At 29.3% G+C, this 27659-nt stretch overlaps 6 protein-coding genes across 12 annotated transcripts; 3 read left to right on the top strand and 3 right to left on the bottom strand.

Annotated features, from left to right (window-relative positions):
• Window positions 1-1094: 1094 nt before the first annotated feature.
• Window positions 1095-3700, bottom strand: LOC117239157 (tropomyosin-2-like). Its single transcript, XM_033504534.1, has 7 exons — window positions 3104-3700; window positions 2526-2993; window positions 2263-2461; window positions 1980-2167; window positions 1736-1905; window positions 1511-1645; window positions 1095-1441 (listed from the first exon to the last, which is right to left on the bottom strand). Exons 1-7 carry the CDS (start codon window positions 3275-3277, stop codon window positions 1393-1395), a joined length of 1383 nt encoding a protein of 460 aa, XP_033360425.1. The 5' UTR covers window positions 3278-3700; the 3' UTR covers window positions 1095-1392.
• Window positions 3701-4322: 622 nt separating this feature from the next.
• LOC117238541 (glutamic acid-rich protein-like) lies at window positions 4323-10024 on the bottom strand. The gene is made up of 9 exons (XM_033503544.1): window positions 9771-10024; window positions 9345-9506; window positions 9089-9263; window positions 8909-9010; window positions 8567-8836; window positions 6505-6530; window positions 5029-6075; window positions 4788-4923; window positions 4323-4688 (listed from the first exon to the last, which is right to left on the bottom strand). Exons 1-9 carry the CDS (start codon window positions 9932-9934, stop codon window positions 4482-4484), a joined length of 2289 nt encoding a protein of 762 aa, XP_033359435.1. The 5' UTR covers window positions 9935-10024; the 3' UTR covers window positions 4323-4481.
• Window positions 10025-10517: 493 nt separating this feature from the next.
• On the top strand, window positions 10518-14774 carry LOC117240621. Of its 2 annotated transcripts, none has more exons than XM_033506636.1 (5): window positions 10518-10652; window positions 10904-11405; window positions 11638-12233; window positions 12301-13494; window positions 13571-14774. In XM_033506636.1, exons 2-5 carry the CDS (start codon window positions 10913-10915, stop codon window positions 14255-14257), a joined length of 2970 nt encoding a protein of 989 aa, XP_033362527.1. In that variant the 5' UTR covers window positions 10518-10652; window positions 10904-10912; the 3' UTR covers window positions 14258-14774. The 2 variants fall into 2 exon arrangements, with proteins under 2 accessions (XP_033362527.1, XP_033362535.1); XM_033506644.1 differs by lacking the exon at window positions 10518-10652 and adding an exon at window positions 11510-11558 and having other exon boundaries at window positions 11328-11405.
• A 551-nt stretch (window positions 14775-15325) lies between these two features.
• LOC117240634 (cilia- and flagella-associated protein 91-like) lies at window positions 15326-17994 on the top strand. 2 transcript variants are annotated; one of them, XM_033506661.1, is made up of 8 exons: window positions 15326-15463; window positions 15567-15850; window positions 15914-16122; window positions 16212-16560; window positions 16644-16972; window positions 17069-17290; window positions 17369-17664; window positions 17741-17994. In XM_033506661.1, exons 2-8 carry the CDS (start codon window positions 15571-15573, stop codon window positions 17976-17978), a joined length of 1923 nt encoding a protein of 640 aa, XP_033362552.1. In that variant the 5' UTR covers window positions 15326-15463; window positions 15567-15570; the 3' UTR covers window positions 17979-17994. The 2 variants fall into 2 exon arrangements, with proteins under 2 accessions (XP_033362552.1, XP_033362545.1); XM_033506654.1 differs by lacking the exon at window positions 15326-15463 and having other exon boundaries at window positions 15496-15850.
• A 1368-nt stretch (window positions 17995-19362) lies between these two features.
• On the bottom strand, window positions 19363-20870 carry LOC117240648 (F-box only protein 28). The gene is made up of 3 exons (XM_033506673.1): window positions 20622-20870; window positions 20295-20543; window positions 19363-20231 (listed from the first exon to the last, which is right to left on the bottom strand). The coding sequence occupies exons 1-3, from the start codon at window positions 20706-20708 to the stop codon at window positions 19470-19472; spliced, it is 1098 nt and encodes a 365-aa protein (XP_033362564.1). The 5' UTR covers window positions 20709-20870; the 3' UTR covers window positions 19363-19469.
• Window positions 20871-21001: 131 nt separating this feature from the next.
• On the top strand, window positions 21002-27234 carry LOC117240596 (importin-7). 5 transcript variants are annotated; one of them, XR_004494753.1, is made up of 20 exons: window positions 21133-21216; window positions 21875-21953; window positions 22031-22181; window positions 22298-22456; window positions 22573-22729; window positions 22831-23195; window positions 23271-23416; window positions 23515-23678; window positions 23753-23872; window positions 23953-24279; window positions 24358-24544; window positions 24633-24856; window positions 24943-25035; window positions 25133-25359; window positions 25466-25671; window positions 25758-26030; window positions 26125-26268; window positions 26371-26467; window positions 26653-26734; window positions 26841-27234. XR_004494753.1 is itself a non-coding variant. In XM_033506629.1 (19 exons), the coding sequence occupies exons 1-18, from the start codon at window positions 21133-21135 to the stop codon at window positions 26436-26438; spliced, it is 3174 nt and encodes a 1057-aa protein (XP_033362520.1). In that variant the 3' UTR covers window positions 26439-26467; window positions 26841-27234. The 5 variants fall into 5 exon arrangements, 3 of the variants coding, with proteins under 3 accessions (XP_033362501.1, XP_033362520.1, XP_033362511.1); XR_004494750.1 differs by having other exon boundaries at window positions 26371-26734; XM_033506629.1 differs by lacking the exon at window positions 26653-26734.
• Window positions 27235-27659: the final 425 nt, after the last annotated feature.

Here is a 27659-nt window from a genome sequence, read left to right as displayed (position 1 = left end):
ACAATGACATTGAAGTAAACTACTTCCGGTATCTTTAGTCTACTTTGAGGCAAAGTTTGTGGCGGCTCAAAGACTTACCTGATCGGTACCCCTGAGTCCCAAAACCGTGAATGATCACGCTAGACTTCCGCATGAACATACATTCCGCTCGCAGCTTCTTCTCGTTGCACGTCATCGTGTGAGGAAAACGTAGTGAGGAATAACGAAGCTGTGAAAGGGGCGCGCAACGAACCAACGAGACGGATAATATAATAACCAAAAAACAACTCTTTGCAGAACAAACGAACGAAGAGGTTCAAGAACGAGTGACGTGGATGTCTCTCCGGTGCCACTCATATACTCTACCAGCGCTGATCTGACGTCACGGGTATGCTTCTTATCAGGTAGAAGCGCCAACACCTGTAAGCTCGCACCTGTATGCTTGAGCTTAGCGTCGATGGGAACGCCCTGAACTGAATTTTCTTACGAAAGATATTTCTGCACCAGAGATGCTACGATCGATGTATTTACTTGTAAGATTTCTTAACGCGAATCTCTATAAATATCTTCGTGGCAACATGCAGTCAATCGTCAGTTAGGTTTTCAAAAAAAAAAAAACTCCATTTTTAGATTTAGATTCAGAATTGGATTTGAGAATAGAGATTTCGTATAAAATATAGTTGATGGAATAGGATTTCTATTCAGAAGGTTAAAGAAAAGTATAAAAAAAGAGTTCCGCTTGAGCCAAACCCTTCCTTTTCTTGTGAAAGTTTCTACGAAGATATGGGAAAGATGGTAGTATTACTTTGTTTGAACTATATCATATCATTCGAAAGGAAAAGATATACTACTACTTAGAAATAGTAGTGCATCAGTCTTATAGTTCCTTATAGTTTTCTCTTTAAGAAACTTTCCTTTCATCCGATAATTGTAATTGAAAGAAAAACAATAAAGAAAAGTAAATAAAAGAATTGTTTTTAAACATCTCGTTTTTCTAATTTTTAGGGAAAAGTATGAATCTTCCGATGTAGAATTGACGAACGATATCAATGGCAAGAGTTGACGCGTTTACAGTGGTTTAGAGCAAACACAGGTTTTATAAAAGGGGAAAAGGAGGAAGAATAATGAGAGATAGAAACGAAACCGTTGCTTCCACGATGTCACGCGCGTTTACGTGGTGCGTTGCACCTTATCTCGTGTCCTAGTTACATCATCGCACACAGTTTTGTAGTTCTTACACAATTCCATTCGGAAGGAACTAACAAACGTCGATGATCAAATTATGATTCACCGGTGGAACCATTATACTTTAATTCATGATGTACAATCGTAATAAATTCGTTGAGTTTCGCTCCATTAAAGTTATCGAATGTTTTAGACTCTTAGAAGGCTATCGAAAGTTTTCAATTCTGATTAAACTGTAATGGTAGAACGACTACCAATGGGAGGCAGTGGTTTGCTTCTGAAAAGAAAGATCTTCTTTAATACTACTTTTGATACTTTTGTTTTCTCATGTAGCGTTCTTAAATACCTGCAGGCTTCGTGAAAAATTTTTCTAACTTGTTCGTGCATCTGCTTATAAGTTGCAAGGTCCTCAGCTTTGTCCTGTTGCACAGTGTCTAATCTAGCTTTCAACGCGAGGCATTCTTCTTGTAATAACTCCACTCTACATGGCGTTAGGAATTGTTAAATATATCTATGATTTATATATATTTATATGTTTTGTTTGTTTTTAAATGTTGCTTTTAAAGCTTACTTGAGCCGCATTTGTTCAGCATTCATTTCTTTATCACTAGCCTTCGACAATTTTGGTAATTTCGTTTTATAGCCAGTGTCAATTTTAACAATCCCTATTCTTTCTGTCTCCAATTTTCGTATCTTTAATTCCAACTTCGCCGATTTATCTTTCTCATTACGTAACGTATTCTACATATATAATTCACCTAATTAAAAGTTCAAGCAACAGATAGAAAAAAAGCAATATAGCGTTGAAGACTCACAGAAAGAGTGTCAGCATAGTTTCTCTCTTTGTCCAGACGCCTGTTGAGGATTGTTATTAACTCCAGCAGTCTCTCTCTTTCAGCTTCAGCAGCAAAAGCCAAAGTCACATATTCGTTAGGTTCGCATGTACTTCGAGCGCTATGAGGAGGACCACTGTGGTTCAAATTACTTAATAACTCCTCAGATTGTGCAATATTTCGAGATTTAATGTCCCATACGTTCGGGACTGTTCCATTTCTACAATAAATAACACATTTGTATAAAAGTGTATTTATACCTAATTTTCTCCAAGAATAAAGTACCTCAACTTATCTATCTCGATTTCTCGTTCTTCTAGTCTTCTACGCAACCGATCGATTTGAAGTTGCGCCGACTGCAAATCGTTCTTTAAGTTCGTGTACTCACGTTCGAACTTCTCTGCTCTATTTTTCATATCTATCTCGCGTTCTTCGTGTTTTATTTCGGTAGTTTTAAGCCGATTCTGTTAATTTCGTTTTCATTAACTTTAAGAGGAACGATCAATTTCAATATCGTCGTATACATACATTGAGTGTCTCGATTAAATGATTATCATGAGATCTCTTCTCATTTAATATGGCAATATTTCCTTTCGCAACATTCAACTCATGCTCCAGCACTTTTATTCTTGCCTTCGAAGCCTCTAGCTTCCTCTTGTATCCCTCAACGATGACTTCCGTTTGCCGAAGTTGCTTCGCTGAATCTTCTATTTGTCGCCGCCTCTCTTTCTCAACATTTCGAAGATTTGCCAAATTTTTCCGTTCTACAGACACTAATATACAAGACATACAGCTTATAAATAAAAACCTACAACTCCGGAATTTCGTTTTAATACCGATGGATGTCTTTTGCGTTCCTTCGTATTCCGACAATCTTGATTGTAGTTCCGTTATTTTTTGCTGTAGCAGGTGAATCTGTTCAGCTCTCCCTCGCCATCCAGATTGATTCAATAAATTATTCAAATTCACATTTACACCAATTTCGCTGTACAATAACTAAATTTTCAACTTTAAAAACTATGTATTGCATGCGCGCTCGCTTGTCTGTGTCCTATGTTTTTTTTATTTATGTATAAATTTTCCGATAAAAGTTTTAAAAACAATACCTTATGCAATTTATTAATCTCTTGTTTAAGACTGGCACAAATATTTTTGGATTCATAGAGCTTTATTTGAGTCTGTTGTAACTTTTCGTACAAATGTTTGATTCGATCCTCGTCTCCCTTCGGCTGACTATTCTTGGTACCTTTGTCAAGGATACCATCCTGTATCTCGATCATAATACGACGGAACGATGATGGAAGAATGTAACAGTATAAAAATGTCGTGTACGACTGAAAAATCTTTAATATAACTCACTCTTCTGAGAGGAGTCGTCAGTTTTCGAATGTCTCCTTTCATGTCGCTCATTTTCTAATTCTGTTTCTTTGTTAGTTAAATGCACTTCTAGATTTTTGCACTTTGATTTAAGAACTTCAATCTCGGCTATCTGTTCTCGACATTTTCTGCTGAGCTCGATGATCTTTGCTGTTGCTACTTCGTGAGGTTTTCCTAAAATTGTTGAATGCCCCCATTCTGCAATTCCTTGCTTTTTGTGAATTTTCTCCTCCGTCTCTTCGAGTGCCCGACGCAGACAACCATTTTCAGCAATTAAATCCTGTTATTTATTTTGCGATATTAATTTCACTTTATGGTGAAATCGATTTTTTTTTTATATATATATATATTTAATATATTCTACAAATGTCATTTTGAAAGAATGATAAATGTATAAACTGTATTTATCCTAATTACCTGTATCCGATTCCTTAAAAATAAATTTAATTCTTTTGGGAATATGATGTGATCAGGTAAAATTTCCTGTGATGTGTTAAAGATATAAGTTCCTTTTACACTTATTTTACAATTATAATTATTTTATAAAATACTCATTGCAACGAATTCAAAAATAGTACCTCTGTTAATTCTTTGGGCCATGGAATCGTTACGTCAAAATCTAGAGAATTATTTATCTCATCTTGCAACGTTTTATCTATTATTTCTGATTTAGACATTTTTTATAACTTGTCAAAATTCGTTTCTAACCTTTCTTTATTATAAATTGAAGCTACAGTTCCTCAGTTACAATATTCAATATTAGAATTCCTATAAAAAAAAATAACCACATTTCTTTATATATTTACTAGATATAAATTTTGTAGTAATCTCTTTTTATGTTAACATATGAAGTTGAACTTTTGTCCCGATAAATGTACGATGATTTTATTCCGAAGTAGACGATAATTTCATGCAAGTTGGGTTAATATCATAAACAAATTAAACATGTTCTAGTAGATAAAACTTTTATCTGTATTATCCAACATGTAAGTCTTTACAATCAGTGATATTGATTACATAAAAAAACTTAATTCTAAATGTCCAAATAGGGAAATAGCGAAGATAGATTTAAACATTTATTTCAAATTACTTCTATTGATTTAACAATTATGTTTTCACCGTTCGCATATTTTGCTTTCCCTTGTTATTTGCATATTTCTGATTATATCTGTTCCTTCCACCTGCAAATTTTCCTGCCTTTTGCAGAGCATGTAATTTAAAGTTCTTTGCAACAGCTGTTTTCCTGTCAGGTCCAGAATATTGCACATTTATCCTTCTTCCATTAACAAATGAATGATTTAATGAAAGTGCTTTCTGTTAACAAATAAGTATAATAATGTGTAATTAAATATATACAGATGGTTAATTCTAATACTTAAGATAAACGAAGTATTAATTACTACATAAAATTACCTCATAATCTGTATTATTGGCCAGCTCAACATAAGCGAATCCACGTGCTGTGTTTGCATCTTTCCTAGGTATCCTAATATCGACTACTTCACTGACCTTAGTTAAGAAGTGTTTTTTAAGTTCTTCGTTAGTAATACTAAAATATAAGAATTTAATTATTAGAATATGTACATGAATATATATGTATACGCTTTGCATAAGAGAAATAGAAATATATATGTATATATATATATATATTTACTTATATGGCAAATTTCCTACAAAAAGGACATATCTTTTCTTCTTGCCATCTTCTTCTACATTTGCAGATTTCCCTTTTCCTTTTTGTACATTACTTTTTTTAATTTCATTGTCTTTTTCTTGTTCATTATTCTTGTTTTCACCCTTTTCTTCCTCATCGCCATCGTCGTCGTCGTCATCATCATCATCTTCTTCTTCTTCTTCTTCTTCTTCTTCTTCATCATCATCATTGTCGTCGTCATCATCGTCATCATCCTCATCACCTTCTTCTACATCAGTCCCATCATCTTCACTTAATTCATCATCTATCTCAATATCATCTTTATTTTCCTCATCTTCTTCATCATCGTCATCATTTTCCTCGTTTTTTTGCTTTATAAGAGTTTTACTTTGTTTAGCATTTCTCTTTTTACCCTCTTTATTTGATTTCACATCCACTTTCTCCTGCATCGACTTTGCATTTTGCATTTGTTTTTGTTTCACAATTTCTGGCTTTTCATTCTTTCCCTTTTCTACCTTGCCTACTCCCTCCTCTACCCGTAACCTTTTTTTAAGTGCTGCTAGTTTCCTCTTAGCACTTCTTGTGAGTTCCTCTCGTTTTTCTATTAATCCAATTCTCTTTTTTATGTTTTCAACAGATAAATTAGATGGTAACAAATGTGTTTGCGACAATCTATTTTCTTTACGTTTCTTACGGTATTCTTGTCTCAATTTCAATAGTTCCGCTGTACTTAATGTTTTCTTCTTACTATTTTGCAAACTAATTTCATTTGTTTCCTTTTTCTTAGGATTTTGAACAATTCCTAAATCATTATTTTTCTTTTCATTTTTAAATTTCTTAGATGAATTCTTAGTAATTTGCTTATTTGGTTGCCCATTTTGCACAGTTCCGTTTTCTGTTTTTTTCTTCTTAAAATCTTTATTGAGATATCCTGATGTTTCTGTTTTTTTTTCAGTTATCTCAGACACGCTCGCTGATCGCTTTTTTATACTTTTAACCATATTTGCTTTAGCCATTACTGCCCTATATGATATAAATACTGATTTGCTGTAAATGAAAAATAAAGAAATCAAGGACGCGATCACCTTTTACGAAGAAAAGAGCTAAATCTTGTCTCTGATAAATATACTGAGAAAAAGTTTTATCTACTTGTTATGTATAATTTCCTATTCAACATATTTCATATAGTATATATATAATTTATGTTTCAATCATTTTAATTAAAACATGATATATATACTTAATATTTTAACAAAATATGAACTTGTATGCATATATATATATATATATATATATATGTATATATATATATATATGGTTAACAATATAATTGCAACTAAAACTGAAATTACTACTGCAAATCCATTTAGTTTTTACATCTACTTTAATTAATAATCAATAATTACTTCGATTAAAATAACATATAAGATACAGAGATACGTACTTTGTTAGTTTTACGAAATTAAACCAACTTACCTATCAAAACGTGGTCGTGCCTGCAACTATAGAGGTTAGCTTTAGCACGCGTCTCTCATATATCTGCTTAGAAGCGTACAGTTCCGATTTCGATTTGCAGAAATTACGCATGCGCGTTCATATTTTATTATACTTTTGTTATATATTATGACATTTATTTCTTAAATTATTCATATTTCTTAAAAACAATATTTTTTAAAGTGCAAATAACGATATATATGTAATTAAATAGTGCGTAATTAAATAAAATAAAATCTTATATTTCCACGTCACTTCCGTTATAAGAAAGGTTTGGTTTTGTTTCATATGTATATATGTATTTTTATAAATAATAGCAATTTTTATAAAGCATAAATAATTTCTTTTCAAATTATTAGCGCAACTATTAACTAGATAGTGTTTTTATATATGTATAATGTAATTAGTAATATCATTGTTAAATGTGTTTAATGTATATATATTATTTAATATTTAAACGTGGTACTTATAAAAGTACAACTGCTTTTTTTGTCTAAATATTTTATAAGCATAACAGGAAATTTCAATCTATGAATTTTAACAAACAAGACATAATTATTACATAATGCATTTATTAGGCAGTTAGCATTACAATTTTTGTACTATCTAGTTGAAAGTTGTTTCCTCATATAACAGTTTTTATGTAAACGTGTAGTTCCTATGCAAAGAATGTAAGCAGTATTACTTAAATATATGTATATCTGTCTGAAATTTAAACTGCAGTTAATATATTCATTGTAAATTAATTTAATACAACAAAATGTAATTAAATATATTTATGATCAATAATATTATTTTCTCTTGAAGCATGTATATGTGTAACATGCATGGAAGACATTTAATACTTCTAAAATAATTACAACGTATGATAAACTATTTATAGATATTATAAATGCAATGTGTCTCATATATTTTTATTAAGCTTATGTTTTTGACTTGATTTAGCATATGCCACATGTACAATAACCTAAAATTTTGTTTCGTATTAAATAACCATTATAATAGTTGAATACAATGAGTTACATGTAGTTATTAAAAATTATTTACAATTACGAGGTTTGTTGTTATATTAATATCTTTATTTCTGTATTAGAAAATATAAAAGAAAGTGTAACGATTAATTAAGACTACGAAATTTTATGAGTACAATTTACAATATATCAAAAACTTATAACTTGCAGTCATAATTTTATGAAATAATTTAACTCGAACGAATTTCTTCGTCTAAGAAGTGCATTTAGCGTTGTATACAAAATTTGCAGTTTTATAAAAGCAGAAAATACATTGTACAATACAATCATATAAAAAATGTTAAAGCTATCTAATAAATCCTTAACTATATAAGAAATCTGAAAAAATAAGAAAAATGGGAGAAACAGTGTATGTATGTATAAATAATACATGGTTGTTTTGTAATATGGTATATAGAATTTATAAATAAAAAATTTGTACAGGAAAAAATATATTAATTACTTAAAATTAACTATGTTAACAAACATTTAGATTATTTTATGTGAAAATTCTTAAAAAAAATGTAATGAAATGCTGTTGAAAAAAATAATCATTCTATCATTTTATAATACCAAAAGTTTAGTAAAAATAATAGTAATACAATAATAATTGTGACACAATATCTAATACGTACAAGCAAGGAAAGATTCTTTGTATTTGGAAGCGATGATATTATAAATTTACAGTAAAATATTCCGAATCTTACTTTTTAGTATTATGTGTGATTAATGTTCTATAATGTTAAAAACGATACCTGAGGTTAGTTATTTTGCATTTAAAATTTTTTATGCAATATTGAAATTCAACTGTCATATTTGAAAATATTTTGTATGCTTCATATAACTCTAAATTATTAATACAATCGATTATTTCCATCTTTGCTCAAACCCTTAACATTTTTTGACACACATAAAATATTTATGTATTGCTCTTGCTATTCTCATTTACCAAAATGGATTAACATTAAAATGTGCTATTATTTGTCATTTTTACCAGACATTAGATATTTACATACAATAAACTAGTATGTCTAATCAGCTTTACGTGGCTTACGTTTACGAACATTTGGACTGCTTGGTTCAGTTTTGGAATCTTTATCTGCATCTTTTTCTTTTTCTTCTGTCTCTGATCCCTCTTGCTCTGATTCCTCATCTACTAAATCATCCTTAACATGTTCAACAATTTCTTCATCCTGTATACTTTTCTCTTGCATAAATCCACCTGATCCATCTTTTTGTTTCTTTTTGTTTTGAAGCACCACAGGTTTCGGTGGATATATAAAATCAATCAAGCAAACGATAAACTACAAGATATAAGTAACAGTTAGTTTCACTAGTTTTAGTTTAAATGATTCAATTTTATTATTCAAGCTTACCAATCCCAATATTGCACCTGAGACAATGGTAGCAATGGCAATAATCAAGTAACTTCCCCATGTAGGTAATCCAAAATCTTCCATAAACCTATTGTGTATTCCCTATAAGAATAATCAAATTGTTTTATAATGCATTTAAAATTTATATTAGTCCCATTAACATTTAATTTAAATCTTCACCCGCAATACTTGTGAGATTTGAAAGAATTGACCAATAACAGACATCTGAATAGATGTTGGACTTTTCCAGCCAGGAATTGGTTCAATCTTTTCCCAAGTTTTCTCAGACACAAATTCAATTAATGAATCTTTATCTCTAGGGCTCTTATACTGTCTAAATATACCATTTTTAACACTAGAGGAAATATTAAAATGTAATTAAAAATATTTAGAACTTTAAATCATATTATTCTTTTTCCAAAATAAAAAATCTTACTGATATATTGTTGGCAAAGCTGTAACCATAAACCTTCCGCTAAGTCCTGGAGAATCAGTCACATCAACTTTTCCTACATTGATATTTAAACTTTCCTTTTGTGCAGCAAGATGTTCCCAAATTGGTTCCAATGTTTTACAAGCAGGACACCATGGAGCATAGCTAAATCACAAAATAGTCTAGTTATAAATATATATATTACTTTAAAATACAAATAGGTTTCAATAAAATATTTCTTATAGCTTCCTCCTTATATCTCCAATTTGCTTCTAATAAAATTTTTCTTTCGTCTTTTATAATACTTTTATAAAACTTATAGATTTTATACAATTTCAAATAAAACATTAACATACGTATATACAAATGTTTTCAATATGACTTTCGACACGCCATCAAATTTAACGACATTGAACCAATTCAACTTACAATTCCACCATCCATTCTCCGATGAGCATACGATCCCAATTTTCTTCGGTAAGTTGTTCAGCGAAAAAGTTCTTCGACGATGTCTGAGCATTTGCATTTACGAGACCCAAAGATAAGCAACAGCATGTGATATAAAATGAAAAATTGAATTTAGTGTACGACATTTTATGTTAACTAATATCCACCGGTGATACACGCTGCCGGTCACTGGAAGAAGCACGAATTCAATCTGTTATAGTTGGTAGTTGGTAACAATAGTAACCAAGTTTCTTTTATGATGTAGAATGTAGAGAAATATTATATCAGATTTAATACCCTAGGAACGAATGATAACTATAATTAAATTTTTTAATTATAGTTTAATATATTGGTATAATAGGAAAGATGAATAGTTGTCCTCTTGGTCCATTTAAATTCAGATTTAAAGATATATGTATAATATAACTCCATAATATTCCGTCTTTTTTTTTTTTTTTTTTTTTAAGAGCTGCTTTTTAATTTAATCAATTAAATCTTTTGGAATAAATTCTCTAATTTATAAGATCAAATTTATGTATCTTAAAATTCTTAATATAACAAGTTCTATTAACGTTACTTAACTGATAAACTTTTTCATGTATAACTTATATAGATTATTTGTATAAATTACAATATTCAACAAATTAATTATGCTTCTTAATAATGTTTCAAGTTATCAATTACTAAAATTGTAAATGTATCTCAATGTTAATGTTCAATACGAATATGAGTATGAATAACCCTTAAGTATAATATGTATATTTATTGCATCATTCTCATACGACGTCTCTGAAAAATTTAGTGAACAAATTTTATTTGCTTGTTATTTGAAACCAGAATCTTCCAAAAATACGTAAATAAAAAGTATGTTTTAATTTTACTTACTGAATCTCACATTTTGTTATTTTAATAAGTGTATTCCTATCGTATATTTATAAATATAATAACGAATGTAAATATCTTTTGCCTTTAATATTCAGGAACATAAATAGTTGTGTATTGTTAATGCATTTTCTTTTATCATTTTATTAATTATATTACATCTATTTGGAAAAAATATACGTTTTTATTATATAATTTATAAGTAGTTTTTTAAGAATATAAAAATTTTATAGGTGAACAATATGTCTGCTGTTTATCCAATTTTACCTAAATTGGTTGAACGAGATGGTTTTGATGATGAAGATTTAACAGATATTGATGATGAGGTATTCATTAGAGATGGAAAAAATGGCTTCAAATTAGATGATGATTTAGGAGTTAAACAGCCTTTAATGGCACCTCGTAGAAGACGTAAAAGGTCATATAATTTTGCGACATATGGATTATTAAATAGGACTGGCTTTGGTCTTATGGGATTAATAATATTGTTAGGCTTAATTATATTATGCATATATGCCATAAATATAATTCCTGGACGAATGTCAATCTTGAAAACTTGGTTATCACGTGATCTTAAAGATTCATTACATGAATCTAACGAAATACCATGCACATCTCTTGCATCAAAGATTTTATGGACTAGATCATTTCCAAAATTAACATCTGAATCACCGATAAGAAGCAATGATGTTAATGGTGATGGAGTTGAAGATATTATTATTGGATTTAGTACAGGTTCTTATCTCTGAACAAGTGTATTTCAGCTTAATTTCTTAAAATAATTTTTTATGTGTTTTAGTAGTATTAAATTTTTAGTATATTTACCTTTTGATTTACAGGTCTTAGATTTATAGTTTTATGATTTTGCCAAATATTTCAGTTTTTGAGGTATATCATTTTTGTAATATATCTAGTTGTAATATTTACATTTAATTATAGTAAACAGTAACATTATTTTGATATACAGGACTGGATATGATGGACATTTCAGAATATATTTGTGCATTCTACTTTGATGGACAAGTTCCATGTTTTGGCGGAGTTCTAGCTTTAAATGGAAAAACAGGAGATACCCTTTGGGTACATTGGACGACTCATGCTATTTTTTCAGTTGATTGTGGTATAGACTTAACAAATGACAAAATTAAAGATTGTATTATATGTGGTCGAGGTGGAATACTTCATGCAGTTAATGGCTATAATGGAGCTAGTATATGGAAAACACCAGTTCGAGATTTATCAGTTTCAGAAGAATGGAAACTCTCAGATATCTATGATGCTAAATTTATTGCTGATGTTGATGGAGATGACATTGGAGATATTATTGCATCACACACTATACAATCAAGAGAAATTCATTCAAGTGAAATTCTTATGATATCAGGAATCAATGGAAATATTATACACAGTTCAGTTTTACCAGATACAGAGCAATTGTTTTTAGCACCTCAGAAATTAGTCCATCCAGATGGAGAAAATATTTTTGTCGTTGTTACTAGTAGTAAAAAACAATCGGGTGGATTGTACGTAATTTCTCAAGCGAATTTAATGTATAATAACTTGGTAAGTTCCTTAAATATTTAAAGATAACTTATAAATAGATTATTATACAATTATATGTATGTTATAGAAACTACAAAAACTTCACCATAACACAGGAAAAGGAACTTTGCTACCTCCAATTTTGGTAGATGTAACATTAGATGGAATTGAAGATATTGTTGCTGCTATGTTTAACTCTACAATAATAGTTTATAATGGATTAACTTTTGAACCTATTTGGAATTATACAGTACCTAATTCTGAAATAATAAGTATACCGATTCCCGGTTACTATAATGATGATAATATTCCGGACTTTATGGTAAAACATCAGATAGGTTCGGGTTTTCCAACATATTACTACACAGTTGCAACAATCATAGATGGAAAAACTGGCAAATCTTTATTAGAAAAACCAATAGAAGATAGTTTAAGTAGAGAAATGTCTGGCCTATCTGTTACCGTTGAAGGATTTGGAAATGATTGGTTTTTATATTGGTCAGTTGATTGTCTAAACTATGAAGGAATTAAAGAAAATTATCAGTTCTTAAGAAGTGAAGATTTTATATCTGAATCACGCGCTGATGTTTGTAAACTACGGTTTAACTCTACTTTAATTACAAATTTATATGCTTTAAGCCAACATGTTGGACCACCTGGTATATCATTATATTTTTCTGAAGACTGGAAGTCATTAGAATATAATAATTCTATGAATGTTAGAATAGAATTACCTGAAAATACACCTTTTGTATCTGAACGATCGCCAAAAATATATGAAGATAAAAATAAAAAAGATAGTTCCAAACAAGAACAGGAAGATTCTCATGAAACTTACGAACAATACACACAACAGAAAAAATTTACTCCTATTGGTAGACAAAACAATGTTTTGAAAAATGAGAATGAATGGACTCAGAATATTATACAAACAAGTAAAGATTTTGATTTGTTATATGATGAGAATAATAAAATTAACATACAAAGAGAACAGCCAATAGATTACCAACAAGAAGATGAAGTACGAGAACAAAGAAGCGACAATAATCTCAAATTTACTAATCAATTTGATAAGAGAATAAATAATTCTATGCGAAAAAATATGCGCAATGATGAAACGGACATTACGAATAGTAAGACAAGTACACATGAAACCTCTCATAACTTAGACATTGAAAACAATGCAAGTGATGGAGAAACTAAAATATTAAGTAAAAGAACAATTAATTTGTTGCATTATGACGCAAATAAAACAAAAGAAACAACTGATCAAACTTTTATAGTAAGACTATTAATTTGTAATAAGATTATTAAAAATGATATTTTATAGGAAAAAAATACAGAAAAATTTTTTTTAGGATGTAGAAACCTACACTCGTCAGATTTTTAATGTTGCACTAAAAGAAGAAGAAGAAGAAGAAGCTGTTGCTATAAAAAAAATTCCTAAACAAAGATCATTGGAAGGTCAGAATGAGAAAAAGGATACTGGCATAGATTTAAAATTAAAATTAGAATATAAATCTGGATCAAAATTAAAAAAACAAAAAAAAAAGCGGGATATAAAAGCTAACAATCAAATGTATTCAGTACATGGTATACAAAAACAACCACCAACTGGAATATTATTACCATCTATTTTAAAAACAGAAGGAATAAGTTCTATTGATTTAGTATTCTCTACATTTTGGTTACCGTCTTCTGAGGCATCTGTAATATTAGTTCAAGAAGATTTTAATTGTATTCATTGGAAAACATTGCTTTCCGAAAAAAATTTTCAGTATAAACAAAATGATGATATTATTAAAGAATGTTTAGGTGAACGAGGTATCAATTATAAAGCAAATCTGGAAACGAGCAACAAAAAAGATTTAAAAATTTCCCTGGGACAAATGACAATATATAGGATGAAATTAGAATGTATGTGTCCAGAAGATATGTTACCCAATCAAAGTTGCAAAAATATATCTTTGCATCAGAATTGGCCTGAATATTTAGGTTCAGATGGAAATGGATATTTTAAATCATTTTATAAAACAAATTTTTAAATAAGATAGTTATGTTTTCCATAAAGAGCATTAAATCCATTAAAATATTAATACTATTTTATATTTTATTTTTTAATAATAAATATATATTTCTTTTTTATAGGAATATATAAAATTTATCAGAAATATTAGATTTTAAACACTAACATTATAAACAGAATTCAATGAACTACAACTATATATATTATTATTTTTTTAATATATATTTATTATGTAATAAAAGAAATCATTATATATACAAGATTGTAGTACCTACAATGTGGTGCTAACATTCTAAAGATACGATGTTATTGCCTAACTGATATGTCACATAATGATATGTACGTATGTGTGTCTATAATTTATATAACTTACATATGTATAAGTTATAAGATTGTCAATTGTTGTAATATTAATTTATGTACAATATATTCTATTTCCAAGGTATTTGTAATGTTTAACATAATGATATGGAAAATAACTTATCGGTTGTTATTATGTGTAAAATACTGGTATTATATGAAACAGATATCACAACCAGTGTAGTTTTATTAAAACTTGCTAAAAATATTGTTTATTACTGATATAGTAACGGAATAAAACTCTACTATATGATTCTAAAAAGTCTGAAGCTAGGTGTTTGATCAATATCCATTTGATATAGAAGTTTTTCCTAAACAGCTAATATCAACTTCTTTTTAAAAAACAATAGTATATTTTTTATATGAACTATTTAATTAATTAAAATTAAGATACTAAAATAATTTATTTTAAAATAGAGTATGTAACTGTTTAATTCTAAAGATGCCTAGAAGACAAATATTGAACCGTAAGTTATATATTTTATAATACATATGTTATTAATTAAAGATCTATGATCTTGCTATATATTTATATATTCAGAATCTTCATATACTGCATGTACTAATAAACCAAAATTTCAAACATCCGACATGCAAAACATTTTTATGGATGTGAGTTGCTTTATGATATTATTCCTGTTTTTTCTGTTAAATAATAGTAGTACAAACTTTCATACTTATAAATTTGCAGAACATATACAAAAATGATGTGCGTATATATAAAAATGAAGTAAAAAATTTAGAGTATAGCTTGAAGGGACAATGTAACAGTGAAAAAGAAAATTGGATTGCAGAGTTTAAGCAAGTTAATATATTAAATAATGATTTAGAGTAATAAACTGATGTTATAATTTTTAATTTACAGGTAAACCATTTATATAAGTTAAAAATCAATATTTTTATACATTATGTTATAATTAAGAAATGAGTGTGAGCACATACAATTGCTTTATGTCTGATACTTATAGGATAATGGCTGGACATAATAAATTAACCAAAATTGAATACTGTAACAGTTTTAAATGTTTTTATCGACCAGTTGTACCATTTTTAGTATCAAAATCACAAAATATGAATATTCCTGTACGATTCAATCATGATATTTTAAGTAACATAGTAACAAATGCACAAGAACAATGTTATACATTTTCACCTAAATTAAAACCATTTAGAAATATAGGAACCCAAACAGATTATCGGGATAGTGACTCACAAACTGCACCTTGGGATCCACCGTATAAAATTAAATCAGGTATAATATATTAGACATACTTCATATTTTCGCCTGTTGATGAATATTAACATTATTTTCCAGGCCATTATCCTGAAGCATTATCAATAGCACATTTATCTTGGAATCATGGATTACAAATTGGAATTCATGATTTAGAAATCATTAATAGAATGAGAAGAAAAAGAGCATGGGAAGGTGTTCTTCCTCCTATGGATACACCAGCAAACATAAAAAAGCGATCAGCTATAATAAATGCATTAGAAATAGATGAATGGGCATTTAGAGAATCAGTAAATATTTCTTAATTCATAAAATATAGACTGTAATTATGTTCATCTCTAGAATAAAATGCTTAATAAATACAATTTTTTAATTTTAGGAAATTCAAGCAATAGTGGATTATAGGCTTGAATTAATGAATGAAATATCTAAATCACAAGAATATGAAAAAGAAAAAAAGATTCAAGGCCGTTTGGATAGATGGACAAATTTTTTATCTATACGTAGAGATAAAGAAATAAACTCTATTAAACACAAGCTTAGAAGAGAATTGAGAAAACTATATAAAAGACAACAACAAAAATCGCAACCTTTTAAACGTGATATTATTAAAGAACATGATGATCCATCTTCTGAATTGTATGCCCCACAAATGCGTTATGGCGAACATCCTCAAAGAAGACATGAAGTAATAGAAAAAGAGTTGTTAGGAGAAGGCTGTATCGAAAGTAAAAAGAATATATATATTAATATTAAGTAATATTATATCTGTATATGATATTTTTTATATTATATTTATCAATTATTTTAGATGTAACTGAAATAAATACATTGCCAAATTGGCTTCCAACATATGAAGAATTAAGTGCATTAAAGCCAAGATCTAAGTCAGCTGATTTATGTATCAGAGCAACAAGATGGACAAAAGAAAAGCTAAGTCAATTACATAGTGACCTGAAAGCAAATAGATCAAGTACTAAGACAATAGAGGCACCACTATTATTGAAACGCAAGTATAAATTGCCATCTCTACCTTCTACACCATATAGAAAAAGCACAGAAGATATAACAAATAAACGTCTGCATCAGTTGTCTATACTTATTCAAAAAATAATTAAAGGAAGAGCCATTCAATGCATGGTAATAATTAGAAACTAAATGATATGAAATGAGACTAAATAAGATATTTCGATTAATACGATAAAACATTTCGATAAAAAAGTGATCATGTTTTAGATGTTCGAAGGCCGCAATAGATGTAGGGAATTAATCGAAGAATTACAATCATCTTATGGATTAGAAGAACATAGTAAAAAACAACATCAAGAAGAAAAAGCGCATACGTTAGAATTGCAACATTTACAAAGTGAAAAATCTATGCAAGAAGATCGTTTATATGAAATTCTTAATTCTTTAGAAGGAATGACTATATCGGGAATGCTAGATTTTCTTAGCAAAGTACAATTCATTTTGAGTTGCGATTATTAAAAATAATTAAATACAATTTTTATAATATTTCTCACTCTTATTTTTAAGGAATTAATAAGATTAGAGGATGAACGTCGAATACATGCTTTTGCATTATTGGCTGAAAGAGAAAGAGCAACGAGAGAAGCAGCAGAAGCTGGAAGACGTCAATTAGAATATAATCGTCGCAGGGAATTTGACGAAATGTTTAGGCAAACTATGAAAGTTAATCAAGAATCTGTGGAAAGTTATTTAGAAGATATAATAAAAGAAGGCATTGAATGGATATCTGATGAAGCAACTAAAGTATATATTTCGGAATTGTGTGATAAAATAGACATTATATCAAAAGCTGCGCAGAACAAGTATGATGAATATTATACATTTTATAAAATATTTTTGTGACTAATATATTATATTTCCTAATGCTTTATATTTCAGTGCAACAAAATTATCAGAAGAAGAAATGGTTGCTAATATGATTTATAATTTTGTATTACCTGAAGTGGAAAGAACTGCTGTACGAAAAAATATAAGAGAAAAGCAACAAGTTTATTTGCAGAATGCACATGCTGTAATTTATGAAGAGATATTCAATTTACCACTTGTTGAAGACAAAAGTTTATTAGATAAAGAATCTGAAGAAAAACATGGCAAAAAGATTGAATCACAGAATTAAATATCTTAAAAAATTATAGTAAATATTATTATTCCTTAGAATATTTTATTTTCGATCTTTTGTTATTTCATGTTATATTACATTATTTTAGTTAGAAATATGTTCAATAATATACATTACACATACGGAATTAAAATGAACACTTGTAATTCCTTCAAAAGATATTGTAATAATTATGTAGAGTATTATCTCAAGTGTATTTTCGCATATAACCACGTATCACAACATAATATTTACAAAACAAAAATACAATACAGGACACTTTAATTATTTTGTATTGTTATAGATAATAAAAAAACAATCACAATTAACAGGGAGTAAAGGCACATGAACAAATATAATTACGTACACTTAAGTAGAGCCATGATGCAAATGGGTTAATATTATTATTTACACGTCATTGTAGCATTTAAAATCTGACACTTAAAAACTTGCAAGTCGAAATATGATGAGAATAAGTTGGAGTTGCAGGTCGATATTCACAATTAAAAGTCGCAGCGTTAAGGGCTAATATTTTAGTTGATAATATCTACATTTTAATGATACATTTAAAATAACATATGAGTCATATCATGCTGCGTACAATTATATATTTTAATATGTTTATTAATTGTATTTTAAATTTTTACAATAATTTAATATACAATTCGTTATATTTATACGTATATTTTTTTTGTTTAATAATATGCTTGCATCAAAATAGAGAACATCACACATTTCATTTTTCATGTGTTTGTATGTACAGTATTTTCCGCTCATAGACGCAATGTTATTCCACCAGTTTTTGTAATTTTTTACATAGAGCGAGCGTTCGCGTCATTTTTGATCTGTGATCAGGCTATTTCCACAAACAATGAAACGTCAAAATAAAAAAAAAGTGACATTTTTATATCTTTTACTTCGTATTTATCTTAATAAAATGTCTGAAGTGTTTTTGGCGAAAATTATAGCTGAAAACGCGACCATATATGAATGAATTTAACATAAAATAACTATCGAATCTTTCCTTTCATTTCACTCAGATTTTCAGACTCTGTTTGTCACTCTTGTTTCTAATATAAATATGTAAGTATCTAAGAAGCGTGCAAGCCAAAATCAGATAATAGCCAGCAATACGTATCTACTTTCCTTAGTATAGTAATAGACGCGACGCGGTTCGGAGTGTGCTTCTATTAAACGAGGACTATTGTATAAATTGTACAATATTATCTATCTGAATTAAAAAGATTTGGTTGTATGTTTATTTATTAAACACAGTATCGCTTTAAAATAACATATCATTTTTTGCATACTACATTTTTATTAAATATTTCGCTATTATATTTTCAAATAATTTTAAATTATATTGTAAAAGCAGTTGTATAGATTTGATTTAAATATGGAAGAAGCTTAAACATTTAAGTTTATTCAGTTATAACATACAAAATGCAAAATACACATAGAATAATAATTTTTTTTTGATATACAACCTCATTATGTACAAATAGTAAATTAATGTGAAGTTGATGGATATGCTTCTATAGCATTACCTGCAAGAAGGTCGGTCATAAATTTTTTAAATTTGACATCCTTTGCATCGTTAGATGATATTCTTTCTACAATTAATTTACGTTTCTTTGCTTGCAGTTCTTTTGTTTGCAATGTATCAGTTTCTCGTTGATTAATCATATCTATATGCTTTCTTTTGCAAGTTTCTATAGAATCAGGTTTTTGTGTTTCTTCTCTTGCACGACTTAGTTCAGCTGTTAAATCAACCATTTTTTGTTCCCACTCTTCAAGATGTTTTCTCATTTCAGCTAATTGTGTATCTTGATCATGTATTTTCTTTGCCTGCTCTTGTAATTTTAAGCTTTGTAATCTCATTTGGAAGCCTTGTCTTTTCATTCGAAGTTTCATTTTACTAATTTGACCTTTTATAGACAGAACAGATAATTTATTCTTTTTAGCACGACTATAAATTTTCTTGAAAGTCTGATTCAATCTTTCTGAACTAAAATTGTGTGGCAGTGTTACACTGTTTGAACTTGTAGTATGATGAGAAATCATTAAACTTCCACTTGGCAATTCATAAGAACCTACGTTACTAACAACTGAAGTACAAATACTGTGTTTTAGATCTGGTAAAATCTTTTCATCGAAATGTTCCATAGCCATGCTACTAATATCTCTTAACTCTTGAAGTATTTCATGAGCCCTGGGTGGAGTTTTGGAATCCCGAATTAAACGAAGAACTCGAAAAATTTCATCGATTACCTGATGCAAAAATATATATTAATTAAACATATATCAAAAGAGCTGAAATTATTAATACTCTACCTTTCCAGGAATAAAACAACACAAATTAAGATCCACATATTTTATAAAAGTCATGGATAACATAGATATTCTTGTTTCGATAGCTGTTAATATATCACAATGACGTGCCAAAGGATGACTCCTTCTTTCTGATTCTCTTCGTGGTAATTGACTTTTTACTGCACGCAAACATTGTGCGTGATATTTTTCCATCAAATTGAAACCTCGGTTTAATAACTTTTTACATATCCGATCAAATTGTTTACAAACCTGTTACAATTTTTTTAAAAACTTAGTATATAAGTCTTAGCAAACAATAACACACAAGAAAGATAAAAATAATCTTACAATTCTATATCGAGAAATATCATCGTACGAAAGGTTAGACAAAATTGTCTCTAAAACAATGTCAGGCAGGTTTATTAATTGCAACATATCACTGTTCTTGTTTTAATTAAATTCTTAACACTTTCACTCAAGTGAAATTTTAAAAATATTATTAAATTATATCTTTTTCAATTTAATGCAATAGTAATAAAAATGGTGCAGCTTTAACTATGGTGCATACAATTACGATTACAATGTTTTGACCGACCGATGACCTATAAACAAATATAGCTATTGCACATGTATCTGTTTATAACGTAGTTTGCTATCTACAATCTTGCAACGTAATGAATTTGCCAGTTCCCTTTCTAACTCTTATACAGTTAATGGCCGGATATAACGCACATCAGTTTTGGCTGCCATATTGTTGTGTCACGTGATGAGGGAGTAGCGAGGTGAATGCGCCGGGTCGAATTCGTGACGAAGAGTTAAAAATTTGGACATCACCGTCTACTACGAAACCAATTACAAGATGGATGTACGAAAAGTGACAGAATTATTACGAGCCACGATCGACCCAGAGCAACAGAAGCAAGCTGAGGAGCAGCTAAATCAGGTCGGTCAACTTATTGAAAACGTGCTTGAATGACCGATACTCCAACAGAAACATGTGCTCCATTCCTATCATTTTCCTTCATTATTATTCATCTTTTATATTTTCTTCATTATTATTCACCTATGTATATGTGTATACATATATAATTCATTCTTCTAAAACATATTCAGGAAAATAAATTTTTTTATCTTTGTTAGCTAACAATTTCATTTTTTTATTAATTTTAATTTTCGAGAGGACGGCATTTAACCAAACTCATAATTATGTGGATCTAGAAATTTTTGTTATATATTCTTCCATGAAGTAACATAGATAAATTTTTTAACATTTTAAAACATTATTTTACTGTCTATCAATTCTGAGATATTTACTTATTACTTAATTATTATTACTTAAAAACATTCTTTTTCATTTACAAGATACACCTAATTTGTTATAATTTAATACTATTATTTATTAACGCTCTTTCTCTTCATTTGTACTATTGAATGTATGCATCATAGTGTTTATATACTCTGTTGAACATTAATAAAAATGAACTATTATTTTATATTTCAAATTATAAAAGATTATATTATAGTTACATATAATGGTTTACATACAATAATAACTACACTAGACTAGATTTATAATTTAGAGGATTCCATAATGTTTTCAGATTCACAAAATTATTGGTTTTGCACCAACACTACTTCAAGTTTTAATGACTGCAGAGGAAATGTCTGTAAGACAAGCTGGTAATTAATAAGATTAATCGCTTAAAAAAAAAAAAAGAAAAAATTAGTTAACTAATGATAACTTAATACCAATTTAGGTGTTATATATTTGAAGAATCTAATTGCAACAAATTGGGCTGACAGGGAAGATGAAAATGGGTCAGTCAAGTTTACTATTCATGAACAAGATCGTGCAATGATCCGTGATGCAATTGTTGATGCTCTTGTACATGCACCAGAACTTATTAGGTAAATTTTTCTATCACAATCACATTTTCAATTGTAGAAAATATACAATATATATATATATGTAACATGGTATCTTTATAAGTAATCTTAATCAATATATTCTTTTGTCGATTTAGAGTACAATTGGGTGTTTGTGTTAGTAATATAGTTAAACATGACTTTCCTGGAAGATGGACACAAATAGTGGACAAGATCACAATATATTTACAGAATTCAGATGCTTCTTGCTGGCCAGGTGTTCTCCTTGCACTCCATCAACTTGTCAAAAATTTTGAGTATGTCTTATTGGACTTTCTTGTTCAAAGAAAAAATTATTACCAAAACGTGACATATTACATATGTTTCAAATTGCAGTGATAATAGTAGAAACATTTACTGGTATATTTTTTAGATATAAGAAGGCAGAAGAAAGAGGGCCATTAAATGAAGCAATGAATCTCTTGTTTCCTATGATTTATCAATTGATATTACGACTTTTACCAGATCCTTCAGAACAATCAGTATTGCTGCAAAAGCAGATATTAAAAATATTTTTCACCCTTACACAGGTATACATTTTGCTTTTATAGATGTTAAACATATTATTCTGTATAAAAGTATATGTAATCACTTTTTTAATTTCCATTATAATTTATGATTCTTCTTTCAGTATACACTTCCTTTAGATTTGATTTCAAAAGAGGTTTTTTCTCAATGGATGGATGTGGTACGACAAGTAGCTGATAGACCTGTTCCACCTGAGACCAACAATCCAGATTTGGATGACGATGAACGAGCTGAATTGCCATGGTGGAAATGTAAGAAGTGGGCTCTTCATATTTTACGCAGAATGTTTGAAAGATATGGAAGTCCAGGAAATGTAACTCATGAGTACAAGGAGTTTTCTGGGTGGTATTTAAGAACTTTTAGTGGAGGGATACTTGAAGTCCTTTTGAAAATTTTGGACCAATATCGAAGAAAGATATATGTATCACCTAGAGTGATTCAACAATCAATTAATTATATTAATCAAGGGTAAGCAATAAATTCAAACAATAATTCTATTATGTTGCAAGCTACAGTTTGAAAATTCTCTGTTTTAATGTATAGAGTAAGCCATGCATATTCATGGAAGTTTTTGAAACCACACATGTTTGAGATAATTCGTGATGTACTCTTTCCAATACTCTCATATTCTGCAGCAGATGAAGAACTTTGGAATAATAATCCATATGAATATATTAGGGTCAAATTTGGTGAGATGATTTATTTAAAAATAAAGTGTATCCTCTTTGCGTATACTTTGTCTTTTATTATTTTATTTTAATAAATGATATAATTTATTACTTTCTAGACATTTTTGAAGACTTTGTGTCTCCAGTAACTGCAGCACAGACCTTATTATATTCTGCGTGTAAGAAACGTAAAGATATGCTCCAGGAAACTATACAATTTTGTGTGGAAGTACTAACTAGTCCAAATGCAGACCCTAGACAGAAGGATGGGGCATTGCATATGGTAATTATCTTTATGTGAAAAAGTATTTTATAAAGTAAAAAATATAAAATATTCTAAAAATCAGTTTTCTTTAGATTGGGAGTTTAGCGGATGTATTATTAAAGAAGAAAGTTTATAAGGAGCAAATGGATAAAATGTTACTACAATATGTTCTTCCAGAATTTAGTAGTCCTCATGGACATATGCGAGCGAGAGTAAGTAATCCGTATATTATTATTTATTAAAATTTATTGATTATTTGATTTGTAATCCTTTTATAATTATTACACTCCAGGCATGCTGGGTATTGCATTATTTCTCCGAAATAAAATTTAAGCAAGAACAAATATTAGTTGAGGCTGTTCGATTGACGACGAACGTTCTTCTGACGGACCAAGATCTACCTGTTAAGGTAGAAGCTGCTATTGCTTTGCAAATGCTTCTTTCTGCTCAAGAGAAAGCAAAAAAATATGTAAAACCTCTAATTAAGCCTATAACCCTTGAATTATTAGCTATTGTACGAGAAACAGAAAATGATGATTTAACAACTGTTATTCAAAAAATTGTTTATATATATCCAGACCAACTTATGCCAATCGCAGTTGAGATATGTCAACATCTTGTGAGTATTATTCCTTTGTTTCTTCCCTTTACAAAATAAATTAAGATATTGAAAAAAAATCTTATTGATATTTTTTAGGCTGCGACTTTCAGCCAAGTGCTCGAAACAGATGAAGGCAGCGACGAAAAAGCTATTACTGCCATGGGATTATTAAATACAATAGAGTCTTTATTAAGTGTAATGGAAAATCGACCAGATATCATATTACGATTGCAACCAACAGTGCTTCAAGTTGTGGCTCATATCTTTGGAGAAAGTGTCATGGGTAAGGCAAATAATAATAATGAAGGCATAGATACTAAATGTAATATACACTTTATTAAAATGACTGGTAATGTATTTTTTTATTTTAGAATTCTATGAAGAATCTCTTTCATTAGTTTATGATCTTACGATAAAAACAATATCAGAAGATATGTGGAAAGTTTTAGAAATGATATATCAGTTATTCCAGAAAGATGGCTTTGAATACTTTACTGATATGATGCCTGCTCTTCATAATTATATTACAGTTGATACTCCAGCATTCTTATCAAATGAAAATCATATATTGGCTATGTTTAATATGTGCAAAGCTGTACGTTGATCATGTTTTTATAAAAATTGAAAAAGACGTTTTTAATTTATTTTGTTAAAAATTCATTTTTTATTTGTACATACTAGGTATTAACAGGGGATGCTGGAGAAGATCCAGAATGTCATGCCGCAAAATTATTGGAAGTCATAATCTTGCAGTGTAAAGATCATATTGATCAAGTAAGCTACACTCTAGATGTATATTTTAATGTGCATTTTAACCTAACTTTATTTTATAAGAATATGACAAATTTCATATGTAATGTTATTCTTTTAGTGCATACCTTCCTTTGTACAATTAGTACTAGAACGTTTGATGCGTGAAGTTAAAACATCTGAGTTAAGAACAATGTGCTTGCAAGTAGTAATTGCAGCACTTTATTATAACCCTGCACTTTGTCTTGACACAATGGCTAGATTGCAAGGAAATTTTAGACAGTCGACAGAACCAATTGCTTCACACTTTATTAAACAATGGATTCACGATACAGATTGCTTTTTAGGGTAAATTATTTTAATTGTTCAATAGTGATTGCATTTTTGTTCTATAATTAAATATTATAAATATTAATTGATACATTTTTATAAAAACAATGTTTACATTATTTAGGTTGCATGATAGAAAGCTCTGTGTTCTTGGATTGTGTACTTTAATCAGTTTGGGTCCTACAAAACCACCAGCAGTGAATGAATGCGCCCAGCAAATCATCCCATCTTTGATTCTACTTTTTGATGGACTGAAAAGAGCCTATGCAGCTAAAGCATCTGACGCCGGTGACGAAGAAAATGAGGAGGACGATAGTGATATCGATGAAGGTAGGAATTTCCATTTATCCTCCTATATCTCTTTTCATTCATTTTTATTTTCAAAAACTAATAGTGCTATCAATATGTTTATATAGAGGTTTTATCATCCGATGAAGACGAAATCGACGATGCTAGTCAAGAATATTTAGAAAAGTTGCAGGAGAAGGTGACAAGGTCATCTACACAACATGGTTTTAATGTATCAGCTTCAATTCAAGATGGACATGGTGATCACAGATCAGATGATGATGGTGATGACTCAGAATATGATGCTAATGAGGAAACTCCACTTGAATACTATGCCACACCTTTAGATTCAGATGATATGAATCAAGATGAGTATATTATTTTCAAAGGAGTAATGCAAAGTGAGTAATCACTATATTCTTGTGCTTCCCACATATTTGTACCTCCTTCTATTTGTTGAATGAAGTACATACTCAAACTCTTTTTTATTTACAGATATTGAAAGAACAGATACAGTTTGGTATAGAGCATTGACTGGTCATTTAACTGCAGAACAGCAAAAGGCATTACAGGAAATTATTCTTTTAGCAGATCAGCGTAAAGCAGCCTTTGAAAGTAAAAGAATCGAACAGAGCGGTGGTAAGCCTCCCTTTTATTGATATAAAATATAGGTATAATATAGGTGCTTTTGAGATGCATTGCACTAAAATAATATACATATATTTAATATTTTCGTTTTAGGTTATGCCTTTCATTCACAGACTGTACCTACATCGTTCAATTTTGGTGGAACGCTTTTAAGCCGATAGACACCCGATCGTTTATATTCTTAGCTTAAGTAAGTAAATAAATTGTGAAGCATCCAAGTCGAGTATCCTTAACAATGCAGTACATGTTCCCACTCCGTTAAAACCGAGTTGCACACGAGTTGAATTCAACATGAAAAAAGCTCTCATTTTTGTTTTTTTCTCTCCACGTTTTTGACTTTTCATGACTATATCTCGGTACATACAACAATGGTAGCATCCTTTCGAGCGTTTGGAAATCCATTCCACGATGGAATCTGCGGAGAAGCACGCTTCTTCTCATAACATAATAGTAAAACGTAATTAATTCTCATAGTAGAAAAATGCATCTAGGATAAATAAAGATACTAATTTGTATTTTTTTATATGAAAGATATTTTTGATCATTGTTATTTCGATTTCCAGATTCCAGGGAATATGTTCTGATCTCGATTTCCAAATCACTGTGCTTCTTCGCCGAGCTCACGCCAATCCATCGTTCAGCGCGATCGAATCTTTTTTTTTGTACGAGAAAGAAAAAGATATGTATGAAACTAAAAATGGAAGGGTGAAAAGAGAGAAAGAGCGCGTGTATGTATGTGTGTGTTTGAAAGAGGAAAGCAGACGAAAAAGGAGAAAGTAGTTCGATCGCTTTTGAAGCGCTCGAAAAAGTGCCTTCAACATGCTCGACGCGGATGGGACCTAACTTAAACAAAGCAAATTGGATCGAGGCTAGGACGCTTCTCTAGTTTATAAGTTTCCTAAACAATGTACTAGAGTATAATAAATTAATGCTAATTAAAAATGAAGACTTAAAGAACTTAACAGCCTTAATTTCAATAACATTAATTGTAATAATATTTTCAAAAGAAGCATTTTTAAATTGATGCAGAATTATATCACTTTGTACATTATATTACAAGTAAAAGTCATGTACAAAGTTTATGACTTACTAAGTTTCTAATTTAAAGACATTAGTTAAGCTAAGTCCTGTTTTGTAAAAATTGTATAATGCTTTATTAACCATTTTTTATTCATTTATTTAAAGGAATAAAATAAAATTTGATAACAGTTCCGCATAGTAACATTGGTTATCATATCTGACTAGAAAAATGGAAGTTGTATAATTAGGAACAGAATTGACTAACAATTAAAATGCAAAATTTTTTCGTTAACAGCCTTATATTCCACTTTCGATCGATACATAAGTTAAGTTACGTGATTTTAAATGAAGAACTTAGCAGG

This window comes from Bombus vosnesenskii, unplaced genomic scaffold, assembly GCF_011952255.1.
Source record: "Bombus vosnesenskii isolate JDL3184/JDL3185 unplaced genomic scaffold, Bvos_JDL3184-5_v1.1 scf7180000013264, whole genome shotgun sequence".
Taxonomy (NCBI): Eukaryota; Metazoa; Arthropoda; class Insecta; order Hymenoptera; family Apidae; genus Bombus; species Bombus vosnesenskii.
The sequence above is the reverse complement of the archived record's forward strand: the minus strand, read 5'-3'. Positions and strand labels throughout refer to the sequence as shown.

Excerpts from the sequence above, each read along its gene's own strand:
- LOC117240634 (XM_033506654.1), top strand. The coding sequence starts at position 15,523 with ATGAGTGTGAGCACATACAATTGCTTTATGTCTGATACTTATAGGATA. Across the intron at positions 16,973-17,068 it reads GAAGAGCCATTCAATGCATG|ATGTTCGAAGGCCGCAATAG; the intron begins GTAATAATTAGA and ends ATCATGTTTTAG. Across the intron at positions 17,665-17,740 it reads TCAAAAGCTGCGCAGAACAA|TGCAACAAAATTATCAGAAG; the intron begins GTATGATGAATA and ends TTTATATTTCAG.
- LOC117240648 (XM_033506673.1), bottom strand. The coding sequence starts at position 20,708 with ATGTTGCAATTAATAAACCTGCCTGACATTGTTTTAGAGACAATTTTG. Across the intron at positions 20,544-20,621 it reads ATATTTCTCGATATAGAATT|GTTTGTAAACAATTTGATCG; the intron begins GTAAGATTATTT and ends AAATTGTAACAG. Across the intron at positions 20,232-20,294 it reads GTTGTTTTATTCCTGGAAAG|GTAATCGATGAAATTTTTCG; the intron begins GTAGAGTATTAA and ends TTTTTGCATCAG.
- LOC117239157 (XM_033504534.1), bottom strand. The coding sequence starts at position 3,277 with ATGATCGAGATACAGGATGGTATCCTTGACAAAGGTACCAAGAATAGT. Across the intron at positions 1,646-1,735 it reads GCTGAACAAATGCGGCTCAA|AGTGGAGTTATTACAAGAAG; the intron begins GTAAGCTTTAAA and ends AACGCCATGTAG. Across the intron at positions 1,442-1,510 it reads ATTTTTCACGAAGCCTGCAG|AAGCAAACCACTGCCTCCCA; the intron begins GTATTTAAGAAC and ends CTTTCTTTTCAG.
- LOC117240621 (XM_033506636.1), top strand. The coding sequence starts at position 10,913 with ATGTCTGCTGTTTATCCAATTTTACCTAAATTGGTTGAACGAGATGGT. Across the intron at positions 11,406-11,637 it reads TATTATTGGATTTAGTACAG|GACTGGATATGATGGACATT; the intron begins GTTCTTATCTCT and ends TTTGATATACAG. Across the intron at positions 12,234-12,300 it reads ATTTAATGTATAATAACTTG|AAACTACAAAAACTTCACCA; the intron begins GTAAGTTCCTTA and ends TGTATGTTATAG.
- LOC117238541 (XM_033503544.1), bottom strand. The coding sequence starts at position 9,934 with ATGTCGTACACTAAATTCAATTTTTCATTTTATATCACATGCTGTTGC. Across the intron at positions 9,507-9,770 it reads GGAGAATGGATGGTGGAATT|CTATGCTCCATGGTGTCCTG; the intron begins GTAAGTTGAATT and ends TTTGTGATTTAG. Across the intron at positions 9,011-9,088 it reads AAATCTCACAAGTATTGCGG|GGAATACACAATAGGTTTAT; the intron begins GTGAAGATTTAA and ends TTATTCTTATAG.
- LOC117240596 (XM_033506610.1), top strand. The coding sequence starts at position 21,133 with ATGGATGTACGAAAAGTGACAGAATTATTACGAGCCACGATCGACCCA. Across the intron at positions 25,360-25,465 it reads GATACAGATTGCTTTTTAGG|GTTGCATGATAGAAAGCTCT; the intron begins GTAAATTATTTT and ends TACATTATTTAG. Across the intron at positions 25,672-25,757 it reads CGATAGTGATATCGATGAAG|AGGTTTTATCATCCGATGAA; the intron begins GTAGGAATTTCC and ends ATGTTTATATAG.